Below are 13,767 nucleotides of genomic sequence, written 5' to 3'. Positions count from 1 at the left end.
GGCTTAGCACCTGCACGACTGTCCAGAGTCTGCCCCATGAGCCTCCATGTGGGGCCATATGGGCAATATTTTGTCAATGAGAATCTGCTCATATACTATATTAATGAGTTTGTGTGTTCATTTTCAGGATCTGGATTACTTAAAGGTAATATACCATCTATATAAGAGTGATTCTGAGGAAGAAGAACAGGCAACTATCGCAGCCAAACTGAGGAGGGAAGAACAAAAAAGGTCTGGAAGTCACCAGTATAAGTCTCTAAAAGAAATCCTTAGTAGGTCACAGTCAGACTGGCTGTTGGCTCTTCTGACCGCAGCGTGACAGCTGCATAGAAATACACATCACGCTCAGTTCAGGAGAGTCCGAGGACTGCAACGCTATCGTTGTCAGTGTTATACGGCCATCTTACTGCGCCCCTTACCCTGAGTGGAAAAGAGCCAAACGCTATGAGGATACTTGAGCTTTTCCAAAATGGATTAAACAGAGCTCAACATTCAGAGCATTTTATCAACACTGTAGCAACCAATAAAGTAAATGAAAAACCTACAAAAACACGGAAGCCAATGCCACATATCCAAAATAAAGTTTAAACAAATTCTTTATTACATAATAAGATTAAAAATTCCACAAAAACGGAGATACAAATGCACAAAATAGTACCGCCATATACAGGATAATATAGTTAACAAGGTATATATACAAAAATCCACATAATAGTAATCAGTTAATCAAATTAACATAAAGATCTAAAAAGAGATGCACAAAAACCCAATCCTGAAGTGCTCCATAAACATGCGCCTAAATATAACCTATAGTAGAAAGAGATGAATACATAACCTGTATATGTGGTGCCTCACCCGACGCGCGTTTCGCGTTAATCACTGCACTTTATATACTACCCTTATGTGGCTATATATACATTAAGCACTGCACTTTGTATATTACCTTCATGTGGCTATATATATTAAGCACTGCACTCTGGCTGATTTACCCAGGGCATTTACATAATAGTCTTACTTTGGTTATAAGAATCAGGATTGGGTTTTTGTGCGTCTCTTTTTAGATCTTTATGTTAATTTGATTAACTGATTACTGTTATGTGGATTTTTGTATATATACCTTGTTAAATATATTATCCTATATATGGCGGTACTATTTTGTGCATTTGTATCTCCGTTTTTGTGGAATTTTTAATCTTATTATGTAATAAAGAATTTGTTTAAACTTTATTTTGGATATGTGGCATTGGCTTCCGTGTTTTTGTAGGTTTTTCTTGAGTTCTGGGAAGTGCCATATTTGTAGCCATTTTTCTATATGACAATAAAGTAAATGATTCATCTCCGGCATCAGGGTCTCTGCCCTACATCATCCAACTCTCAGACGGGGTAGCAAAAATCTGGTGACAGAATCACTTTAATTATTTGTTTATGCTGCAATTTGATGTTCTGTATTTGACAAATGGAGCTCTTATAACAATATTTATTAGAGATTTAGCATATATTTTGGACATTCTTAAAAATATGAAAGGGTGAATATTTAATTTTTTTAGATGGTGATTGATGTGCAGAAATATAGAAGTGCAGTATGGAAGAGGAATGCAAGCAGGATGTTGTGTTGTAGAAGAAAACCACATTATTTGTTTCACAACAAACTAACTGAACTTTAGGTTTTCCTATCTAAATTATCTTAAAGGGGTTGTTGGGACTTTTATATTGATGGCCTATCCTTAAAATAGGTCATTAGTATTAGTGGTGGAGCGCCATCCAGCATCCCCGTTGATCAGCTGAACAGGAGGCTCCCGTGGTTCGTGGACCCACTGTACCGTGGACCGAGGAGAACCTGGAGGCGCGTGGCTAAGCGAACACTCGACTCTTCACTAGAGCCCCTGATGGTGGGGTTAGACTTGGCTCCAGATGGATGCCAGGTGCTACTCCAGGACAGACCGTGAACGCACGGCTGCTGACCCCCAAAGTGACAGGACACTAAAGGCAGATGCAGGCAGCTACTGTAGGTATACTGTCTGACACAGCTGATTCACAGACAAGCAGGTACTGGCAGCCACGGCTGGTATGCACACAGGCGCTGGCGGGTACAGGTGATGTACAGGCAGACACGGCTGGTATACAGGCAGGTCGGTGCCAGGGCCGGCGTTAGGGGCAGGCAGACTAGGCAGCTGCCTGGGGCCCCCACTGTCCTAGGGGCCCCCAGCCAGGGGCAGACATACTGTTGATGGCACTGCTCCGGGGCCCAGAGGTGGAGGGGGCCCCTGCAGGCAGGCCCGGTATCATGCAGGGTCGGGCCCCCCTCACTCCCTCCTGTAATCATGTTACATCGGGTGCCGGGGAAGAGAGCGGGGCGCGAAGTGCAGGAGATCAAAAAGGGGGCGTGTCATGGAGGGAGAGACGCTGGCCAATGAACGCTTTCCTTACCTCACAGTGACTAGACTGAGGAGAGCGCTCACTGACTGCCGTCTGTCCCCCTGCATGGAGCGTCCCAATGGTGAGTGCTGCTCACCTACAGTCAGGGGCCCCAGCTGCACAGCACATAGAGACAGCAGTGGAGGAAGAGCAGGACTTACAGGGGGTCTTCTGCTCCCTCCACTGTTCTGTTCAGAGCAGGCTGCAGCGTCTCCTCACAGAGAAGAGATGGAGGAGGAGCTCACTGCAGGGGACAGCACGCCAGCAGCAGGGGGCCGATATCAGTGCTGCCTGCTCTGTGCCCCATCCCCCACAGTGGGGTCTGCAGCCCTCTCCAGCTGAACTGACCTGCAGGGCTCATCTGATCACCTATAGAAGATTAGTATGTATGTATGTATGTATATGCTTGTATATGTATGTGTGCATCTGTGTGTATCTATGTGTATGTTTCTATCTGTGTGTGTGTATCTGTGTATGTACAGTATATGTGTGTATGTATGGTATAGTTGTATGGCTGTGTGTGTATGCATGTACAGTATGTGTGTATCTGTGTATGTGCAATAATTTGTATGGATATATGGTATATATGTATGTTTATGTGCATGTACATACAGTATATGTGTATGTATATGTGTGTACGGTATGTGTATATACTGTATGTGTGTATGTACGGTACGTGTATGTGTATCTGTATGTTCGGTATATGTGTGTGTATGCATTACGGTATATGTATGTATGTACGGTATGTGCATTTGGGTGTATTTTATATGTATGTACGGTATGTGTGTACTATATGTACTGTATATAACTGTATCTGTGTATGTACGGTATATGTATGTGTATCTGTGTGTATGTACGGCATTTGTGTGAATGTACGGTATATGCATGTGTGTATGTACGGTATGTGTATGTATGATGGTATATGTATGTGTATCTGTTTGTATGTATGATATATGTATGTGTTTGCATATACTGTATTTGTATGTGTATCTGTGTGTACGTACGGTGTATGTATGTGTATTTGTGTGTATGTATGGTATATGTATGTACGGTATGTGTATACTATATGTGTATATAACTGTATTTGTGTATGCATGTAATGTGTATGTCTGTGTGTGTATGTACGGTATGTGTATCTGTGTGTATGTACGGTGTATGTATGTACAGTATATGCCGGAACAAAAATCATTGTTCTCATCAGCACATCGCCCAGTTAAAACTGCAGATATTCTGCTAAGATGATACTGTATGGGGACAGATTGATTTACTAGTGATCATTCTGTCCCCAGCCAGTGTAAAGAGGCTGGAAACAAGTGGTGAATGACTTCAATATTGTTGATCACGCTCGTTTAGTGGCCTGAAATCAGCGCATGTAGCTACAACCAAAATGTTTCTGTTGGTGCAATATGTTAGCATTTGGGGCCCCATTTTAAACTTTTGCCTAGGGCCCCACTTTGCCTAAAACCGGCCCTGGTCGGTGCATGTGGGCATGGCTGATATACTGGCAGGCGGGCATGGCTGATATACCGGCAGGCAGGTCCTGGTGGGCACGGCCTGATATACAGGCAGATGGACACAGCTGATATAATGGCAGGCAGATACTGGCAGTCATAGCTGATATACTGGCAGGCAGGCACGGCTGATATACTGGCAGGCAGGCACGGCTGATATACTGGCAGGCAGGAATGGCTGATATACTGGCAGGCAGGTTCTGATGGGCACGGCTGATATACAGGCAAGTGCAGGCGGGCACAGCTGATATATTGGCAGGTGGCTACTGGCAGGCACGGCTGATATACAGGCAGAGGTAGGGTTCAATTCAGACTGGATGGCCATGAACAGCTTCAGGAAGAACTGAGTCACAGACAGAAAAGGTTCCAGTCCTCAGATTCGATCAGACTGAGAACCACAGGTGCAGGCAGGCATGCAACCGCAGGTGCGGACAGGCAGGGAACCTCGGATTCCCACAGAACAGACAAGAGCAGGGTCACATAGAACAGTCAGGGTTAGGAACACACAGGACAAACACAAGGACAGCTACAGGCAGGACAGATAGAACCAGATTCACACAGGGTACTTACAATGAAGTAGCAAGTGTACACACAGATCACTAATGTTGTACAGCAACAACAGAATAGAGATAGATACGGATTCAGACACAGTAGGTTATAGTGATAGGTACTAGCACAAACACAGCAGATTTAGAGAAAGATCCAGATTTAGATACAAACAGGTTCAGCGATAGGTCCTAATTCAGACTAGATCAGAAACAGCTAAAAGGTTTAGGTTACAGGCCTGGGTACACAGAACCAGGGAAACAGGTTCAGGCCTGGGCATACAGCCCCAGGGAAACAGGTTCAGGCCTGGGCATACAGCCCCAGGGAAACAGGTTCAGCTTCAGGCCTGGGCATACAGCCCCAGGGAAAACAGGTTCAGGCCTGGGCATACAGCCCCAGGGAAAACAGGTTCAGGTTCTGGCCTGGGCATACAGCCCCAGGGAAACAGGTTCAGGTTCTGGCCTGGGCATACAGCCCCAGGGAAAACAGGTTCAGGCCTGGGCATACAGCCCCAGGGAAACAGGTTCAGCTTCAGGCCTGGGCATACAGCCCCAGGGAAAACAGGTTCAGGCCTGGGCATACAGCCCCAGGGAAAACAGGTTCAGGCCTGGGCATACAGCCCCAGGGAAACAGGTTCAGGCCTGGACATACAGCCCCTGGGAAACAGGTTCAGCTTCAGGCCTGGGCATACAGCCCCAGGGAAAACAGGTTCAGGCCTGGGCATACAGCCCCAGGGAAACAGGTTCAGCTTCAGGCCTGGGCATACAGCCCCAGGGAAAACAGGTTCAGGCCTGGGCATACAGCCCCAGGGAAAACAGGTTCAGGCCTGGGCATACAGCCCCAGGGAAACAGGTTCAGGCCTGGACATACAGCCCCTGGGAAAACTGGTTCAGGTTCAGGCCTGGGCATACAGCCCCAGGGAAAACAGGTTCAGGTTCAGGCCTGGGCATACAGCCCCAGGGAAGCAGGTTCAGGTTCAGGCTTGGGCATACAGCCCCAGGGAAAACTGGTTCAGAGTTCAGGGATAGCTTAGTAGTTGCACCAACACTACAGAAGAATGTTGCTCAGGCCCCTCCCAATAGGCGAAGTGGTGAGTACGGCCAGGAGTGGTGAGTAAGTAGGTACCCTGCATGGTGGGGGATGAGAAGCCATGCAGGGACGCAGGCAGTTGTGTTACATCTGTGTAATGGACAACGCTATTAATGGACAGTTAAGGCAGGTTTCACATTAGCGTTTTTTTGCGCAGCGTAGGCCTGCGTACTGTCTGCATGCATCTTGCGTACCTATCCTTAACATTTTGTACACAGGGACATGCGTTGGCATCAGTTTGTATGCGGATGCGTCCCCATGCGTCATTTCGTGGTGTCCAGCGAACGCAACATGTTGCATTTTTTGAGGCGTCAAATATGTGCAGGCATATGCATGCGGATGAGTGCATATAAACAACGCATTATTGTCTATGGGAACGCATGCGTATGATGCTCTTGCGTACTTCGGACTGCGCATATCCAGGAACTGATTGAGACAGGGCCATTGAGACACGTATTTCTGGAAATATCGAACACATGCGCATAAACAACGCAAACGCAGGCAAAAACGTATACAAACGCATGCACATGCAGCGGGTTTTTTTGCGTAATGCATAAGCTGATGCAGATAAAAACCGCAGCGTAACCATGCGTTTAAATTCATTTTGGCATGCATTTGCGCATGCAGATGATATGCTGCGCACAGATACGCTAATGTGAACTTAGCCTAATAAAGGATGTTTAAGTTGTGACTTGTTATATTCTGATTACAAAATAAGTACAAATAGTAGAAAATAGTTCTCTAATCTGACACTGTGAAATATTTATCTCAAGCACTTTATTGAGGGACTTCATTATTAATGGGATTATCTCATCTTTAATAAGTAAATTTGCAAAATGCTTGTAAAAACAAACAACTTTACAATTTACTTCTTAAAACTCCTTTCTGTTCTCAAGAATAGAGGAATTCTTACATATACTGTGTACTGCGAGTTGCCTCGGTTACAGGCCACCACCAGGCTCCAAGGCAAGGAGTAGTGTCGCAATCCACCTGCCGCTATTAACTAGTTAAATGCCGCTGTCAAACGCTGACAGTGGCATTTAACTACCGCTTCAGGCTATCGGGCCGGAAATGCGCGCATCGCTGAGCCCATGTGATCGGGGTTCAGCGATGCGTCGGCTTGACAACCTGAGGTCTCCTTGAGACCTCTATGGTTGTTGATGTCGGCTTGCTGTGAGCACCACGTGTGGTCGACGCTCATAGCAAGTCTGTAATTCAGCTGCATAGGAGCGATCTGATGATCGCTGCTATGTAGCTTTGCCGATCCAGTTGTGCCAGCTTCTAGCCTCCCATGGAGCCTATTGAAGCATGGCAAAAGTAAAAAAAAAAAAAGTTTTAAAATATATATATATAAAAAAAAAAAAGTTTAAATCACCCCCCTTTCGCCCCATTCAAAATAAAACAACAAAATAAAATCAAATATACACATATTTGGTATCGCTGCTTTCAGAATCGCCCGATCTATCAATTAGAAAAAAATTAAAACCGCCAGAATTACGTTTTTTTTATTTGCCGCAACATTGCATTACACTGTGTTCCAAATTATTATGCAAATTGGATTTAAGTGTCATAAAGATTTAATTGTTTTGTTTTTCAAATAAACTCGTGGATGATTGTCACGATATGGTATGAAATATCAGAAGTTAGTTTTCTTGCTAGCATGCGGGGGCTAAACCCCCCCCTCTCTCTGGTTCTCTTTCCTTCCCTGTGTTTCTATCTGTCTGTGTAGAAGAGCTTGCCTTGTGGGGGAGTTTTATTGACGGAAGGTATTTACGACGGTCATAGCTGCAAGGGAAATTTGTGTTAGCAGGAACTGTTAGAGAAACTTCTAGAATCATGAAAGTCTTTTGTTCCATTTTTGTAAGATATTACGCAAACCGTTTACGTTAAAAACACGAAAATAGATGTTCTTATTCTCTCTCGGTGGATCTATCAATGACTCTAATCACAGGCTTGTAGCTCCCTCTGGTGAAGAAGTAGGGATTGCTCTGTAAATAATAGGACATATTTGATCTCATAAGAAAGCTCATGTTAATACAAGCTGAATGCTGGGTGTGCTATGATTCTGATATGTACTGGAACGGAGTTATAAGCATTAGACCAATTTGTATTCAAAGTACTCAGACTGAAAGGTAGGAGGATCTGGAAAAGCCAGCCCTTTCTGTGATGTCACTAGCTGTAGGTCTTAAGTTTGTGGCCAGATCCCCAGCTCTTCTTCTTGTCTTTTCCTGTGAGGCCTGAGCAGCACGACAAATGAGCTGGGATGTCTGGTTGCCTGCAAGGCAATGATCTGAGAATATGTGAGTGTTATCTTTTCTTCATTTAATCCTTTTATTTTCATAATTACCTTGTACATATTTGCAATTGTCTCATTTGTAACATCTTTGTAAAATATTTTATAAACACTGCCTAAAAATCATTTATGGGGTATACTCTTTAATACTAGTTCGTTCTTCCTGCCCTAAACCGTACCCTGTCTCTGAAGGGAATTACGCTACTGTTTTGGGTTAGCAGCCGAACCCGTTTAATCGGCGCTGGTGGCAGCTTACCGTGTGCCGGCTGTTGGGGGGTCACTGTAGCGACTGCGGCTTGATAATTATTGTTCCTGCCTGAGTTGGAGTAGTTATCGCGTTGCTGTAGTGCGCCCAATAGCCAGTACATAGCAGGCAGCCTTTCTGGCGACTAATTACCCCAGGTGCAGTACCTAATCTGACCTGAGAGTAAGGGGGGCGCCAGAGAGCTGCAAGTGTCAAGTGGAACTGTAAGCGGGATAGACACAAATCCCTGCAGTTCATGGTATATTGAAGAGCAGTGGGATACCTAAAATAAGCCCCTGCTGTAAACAAGAGGTCAATAGCCTCGTGTGTGTTTTTTCATCACATTGTGGCAGTGGAGGGATAACTAGGATAAGCCCCCCTGCACATGTGATAGCCGTCTGCTGGTCTAAAGTCACCCCAATCCGTGACATATTGTAGGCAGCGGCTGAGGGATCTTGACAGTCACGGTGTGAATCATGACAAATTGGTGGCAAGGCGGTGGGATATTAGAGCATTAGTGATTTGGTTTGAGCAATCATTCCTCTCACTAAAAACTTGCAGAAAGTTCTTGCGAGAACTCTGCGCAAATAAGTTTGGAGAACGAACTCAGTGTTTATTAGTTGTGAGACAATTGTGTACTGGTAATTATCCCTTCCCTTTTTCTTCGTTTTTCTATCCTATCTTTTATTTGGCAACCATGGTTGTGCTGGGAGAAACCTTTTATGAGCAGCAGACCAAAGACACCCTTGTGGCCTTGTGCAAGTCACAGCACATTGACTATGCAAACAAAAACAAAAGCCAACTGGTCGCAGTCCTGATGCAATGGGAAGCCGCTCTAGACCACTCACAGAGCCCAGAAGCCGCAGATGCCAGCACCAGCGAACATGGTGCTGCAGCAGAGGTCCAACCACTGAATGCTCGCCCCGTTAGCAATCCGGGCGAATTGGACCCCCACCTGCAGGCAGCCTTGAAAGAATTCCCCACTGACGACCATGAGGGACGTCGGCAGCTGATTCAGCAATACCGGCAGGAGGCTGAGGCCCGAGCCGAGCGAGAGGCCCAGCGAGCCGAGCGAGAGGCCCAAGCGGAGCGGGAGTACCAGCTGCAGATGGCCCAACTGCAAATGCAGGGGTCGTCCCAGTCCAGCCGTGAGCCCAGCAGCGCTCAGACGCCAAAGCCCCGGCCCGACCACTTTCCTGTTATGGAAAAGGATGGGGACTTGGACACTTTTCTGCGGGCCTTTGAGAAAGCCTGCAGGCAGTACCAGCTGCCTACACAAGAATGGGCACGGTACCTGACACCAGGGCTGAGAGGAAAAGCTCTGGAAGCGTTTGCTGCACTCCCTCAAGAACAAGATGGTGACTATGAGGCCATCAAGCAGGCTCTGATAGCCAAGTACCAGCTTACACCCGAGGTGTACCGTAAAAAGTTCCGGACCCTCCAACGTGGCCCACACGACAGTTACAGTGATGTGGTGCATGGACTGGGGACCCACTTTGACCAGTGGACCCAAGGACTGTCAGTGACCACCTTTGTACAGCTGCGAGACCTGATGATCAAAGACCAGTTCTTCCGTCTTTGCCCAACTGAGGTGCGACAGTTTGTGATGGACAGAGAACCCAAAGACGTGACGAAAGCAGCGCAGATTGCCGATGCCTATGAGGCCAACCGTAGATCGGAAGTGCGGAAGCCAGTCACCACCAGCTGGAGAGGGGGTAAGCCTGCAGCCAACGCCAGTACCCCTGCCAGCCAACACACCAGAGGTCCTGTCCCCGTGGCCAACAGCACCAGACCTACCACCGAACTTCGCCAGTGTTACCACTGCAGGCAGACTGGACACCTCAGTCACCAATGTCCAGCCAAGCAGAAGAACCCCTCATCCCAGGCCCCAGGGCCTAATGCAGCTGTTCTTTTGGTGGGTGGTGTGGTTGGGAGGGTGTGTGACAACGTACAGCCCGTCACTGTGGGAGGTCGTGTTGCTACAGGCCTCAAGGACACCGGGGCTGAACGAACCCTCATCCGACCCGAACTGGCGGCCCCTGAAGAAATCATTCCGGGGAAAACCCTAACTGTCACTGGGATTGGGGGCATCAGCTGTCCCTTACCGATGGCCCGGGTTTTTATTGATTGGGGTGCCGGGAGCGGGGTGAAGGAAGTGGGGCTGTCTGATAATTTGCCCACTGATGTTTTGTTGGGGACTGATTTGGGGAGGTTGGTTGCATACTTCGTGGATGACCCTCCTCCCCAATCTACTAATGAGGGTAAAGTTAACCCTGATGATGATGATGATGATGATGATGGGAAATCGCATGTGTTACCTGACCATGCTTTATCTTGTAGTGATGCATCTGTTAACCATTTTTTCCGTAGGATTGATGGTGAAAATGTTGTACCTGTGCCAACTGTATCTGATAATAATGTTTCTGTGAAAGTTGATGTGTCCATAGGTACAGGAGTGCTCAGCCACGTCGCTCTGCGGAGTGAGACGGCTGAGGAACCCCTAGCAGGGGCAAGTGTCGGTGCTACAAGAAATGGGGAGATACATGGGAACCGTGAGCAAGGTGATGCCATGCAATTGACCAGTGCCACCGAGGAAGGTAACTGGCCCATAAGTAGCAATGCTCCTGAGGTAATGGGGGTGGATGGGGAGGTAGAGCCCATAGCAGCGTCGGCTGATGGGTCTGTAGAAATCCCCGGGGAGACAGCCTACGTAGCTGCTGTCACCCGCAGTCAGAGTGCCCGGAACGCAGATACCCGTCTGCCTTCCGGACCCTCCTCAGTCATCAGTGTGACTGAACCAGAGGTGGACCCAGTGCAGGTCCCAGAGGGCTCCCGTGGGGAAGGGACCCTGACATCGCTTTTGGCTTCCCCTAGCCAGGAGTTTCAGGCCGCTCTGCACACAGATGCGAGCCTAGAGAGTTTGAGACAACTCGCCGGGACGCGCTTCTCCGAGACTGATAAGGAGAAGGTGTTCTGGGAAGGAGGAAGGTTGTACCGGGAGACAGTACCCGGAGAATCACAAACGGAGTGGTTGAGGGAAAGACAGCTGGTCGTCCCACAGCAATTCCGGGGTGAGTTGTTGCGGATTGCCCATGAGATCCCGCTAGCTGGACACTTGGGTATCAGCAAAACTAAGGCCCGGCTGTCTCAACACTTCTATTGGCCTAAGATGGGGACAGATGTGTCAAACTACTGCCGCTCCTGTGTCACCTGTCAAAGAGTGGGGAAGGCGGGGCCTGCTCTTAAGGCTCCCCTGATCCCTTTGCCAGTGATAGAGGAGCCTTTCCAGAGGATTGCGGTGGACATTGTGGGCCCGCTGGCCGTCTCCAGCAGCTCTGGAAAGCGATTTATTCTTACTGTGGTAGACTACGCTACCCGGTACCCAGAGGCAGTAGCTCTGTCGTCAACTAGGGCAGATAAGGTGGCGGATGCCCTGTTGGCCATCTTTTCACGTGTAGGATTTCCCAGGGAAATGCTTACTGATCGAGGGACCCAATTTATGTCTCACCTAATGGAGGCTCTCTGTAAGAAAATGCAGGTGAAGCACCTGGTATCGAGTGCGTATCACCCACAGACCAATGGCTTGTGTGAACGTTTCAATGGTACCCTCAAACAGATGCTACGCATGCTGGTTGAGACACAAGGGCGCGACTGGGAGCGGTACCTCCCACACCTGCTATTCGCTTACCGAGAGGTTCCGCAGGCCTCGACGGGGTTCTCCCCCTTCGAGCTCCTGTACGGCAGGCGAGTCCGGGGACCCCTTGGGTTGGTAAGAGAATCCTGGGAAGAGGAGCCGAACCCTTCTGAAGTGTCCATAGTGGAGTATGTCATGCGCTTCCGTGACAAGATGCAGACCTTGACGCAGTTGGTGCATGACAACATGACGCAGGCTCAGGCTGATCAGAAGCACTGGTACGACCAAAACGCCCGGGAGCGGACCTACCACGTGGGTCAAAAGGTGTGGGTGCTGGTTCCTGTACCAACGGATAAGCTTCAGGCAGCCTGGGAGGGCCCGTACGTCGTCCACCAACAGCTCAACCCGGTCACCTACGTGGTCACGCTTGACCACGCTCGGGGTAGGCGAAAGGCCTTTCACGTCAACATGATGAAGGCTCATCATGAACGTGAACCTTTCGTCCTACCGGTCTGCAGCTTACCCGAAGACGGGGAGGAAGACACCCTCCTGGACATGCTGGCCCAAGCCAAGGCCCGTGGGTCCATTGAGGACGTGGAGGTAAGCGCCTCGCTAGATGAACCACAGCGGTTGCAGTTGCAAACCATGCTGGAACCCTTCCGGGTCGTGTTCTCCAACCGGCCTGGAAGGACTGAGTTAGCGGTCCATGAGGTGGACACCGGGAATCACGCCCCACTACGGCGAACACCCTATCGAATCTCTGACCAGGTGCAGCAGATTATGCGCCAGGAGATCGATGAGATGTTACAGCTGGGGGTGATTCGACGGTCAAAGAGCGCGTGGGCCTCACCTGTAGTTCTCGTGCCAAAGAAGGACCGGACCACCCGGTTCTGCGTGGACTACAGGGGGCTCAACGCCATTACAGCCTCTGACGCGCACCCAATGCCGCGCATCGAGGAGCTGCTTGAGAAGTTAGCTGGCGCAAAATACCTGACAATAATGGATCTGAGTCGCGGATACTGGCAGATTCCCCTGAGCCCCGAGGCGCAGGAGAAGTCCGCCTTTATCACACCCTTTGGACTGTATGAGTCCACGGTCATGCCCTTCGGCATGAAGAATGCCCCTGCCACTTTCCAGCGGATGGTCAATCTCCTGCTTCAGGGACTGGAGAAGTACGCTGTGGCGTACTTAGATGACATTGCCATCTTCAGTCCTTCCTGGGATGAACACCTGCAGCATCTCGAGGAGGTGCTCGGGCGAATTCACCGAGCAGGACTGACCATCAAGCCGGGAAAGTGCCAGATGGGCATGAGGGAGGTTCACTACCTGGGGCACCGGGTAGGCGGAAACACCCTAAAACCAGAGCCTGACAAAGTGGGTGTGATCGTGAACTGGCCCACTCCCAGGAACAAGAAACAGGTGATGTCCTTCCTGGGCACTGCAGGGTACTATAGGCGCTTAGTGCAGCACTATAGTAGCCTGGCAAAACCTTTGACGGACCTCACCAGGAAGAAGCTACCCCACATCGTCAACTGGACAGATGGCTGTGAGGGGGCCTTCCAGGCGTTGAAAACCGCACTGTGCAACGCCCCTGTGTTGAAAGCAGTCGACAGCAGTCGACCATTCTTGGTACAGACCGACGCCAGCGAGTTTGGCCTTGGTGCTGTGCTCAGCCAGGTGGACTCGGAGGACCAAGAGCACCCCGTGTTGTACCTGAGCCGGAAACTTTTGCCGAGGGAAGTGGCCTACTCCACCATTGAGAAGGAGTGCCTGGCCATAGTCTGGGCCCTGCAGCGCTTGCAGCCCTACTTGTACGGGCGCACCTTCACTGTGGTGACCGACCACGACCCTCTGCGCTGGCTAAGCACCATGTGTGGAACCAATGGCAGGTTGCTACGCTGGAGCCTTGCCCTTCAGCAATTTGACTTCACCATTAAACACAAAGCGGGCAAAGAGTATGGTAATGCAGATGGACTCTCCCGCCAGGGTGAACCCACGGAGGTGCGCATGGAGGCATACCGAGAGGTCCTGCCGC

The 13,767-nt window shown here is 49.1% G+C and overlaps 1 protein-coding gene across 1 annotated transcript in view; it reads left to right on the top strand.

Annotated features, from left to right (window-relative positions):
- CCDC87 (coiled-coil domain containing 87) overlaps positions 1-13,767 on the top strand; it is a 111,926-nt gene that overhangs the window by 82,945 nt on the left and 15,214 nt on the right. The window contains 1 exon segment of the mRNA XM_077262901.1: positions 128-231. Within this exon segment, the coding sequence (XP_077119016.1) occupies positions 128-231 (104 nt within the window).

This window comes from Ranitomeya variabilis, chromosome 5, assembly GCF_051348905.1.
Source record: "Ranitomeya variabilis isolate aRanVar5 chromosome 5, aRanVar5.hap1, whole genome shotgun sequence".
Classification (NCBI taxonomy): domain Eukaryota; kingdom Metazoa; phylum Chordata; class Amphibia; order Anura; family Dendrobatidae; genus Ranitomeya; species Ranitomeya variabilis.
Note: the sequence above shows the minus strand (reverse complement) of the source record. Positions and strands in the feature narration are given on the sequence as shown.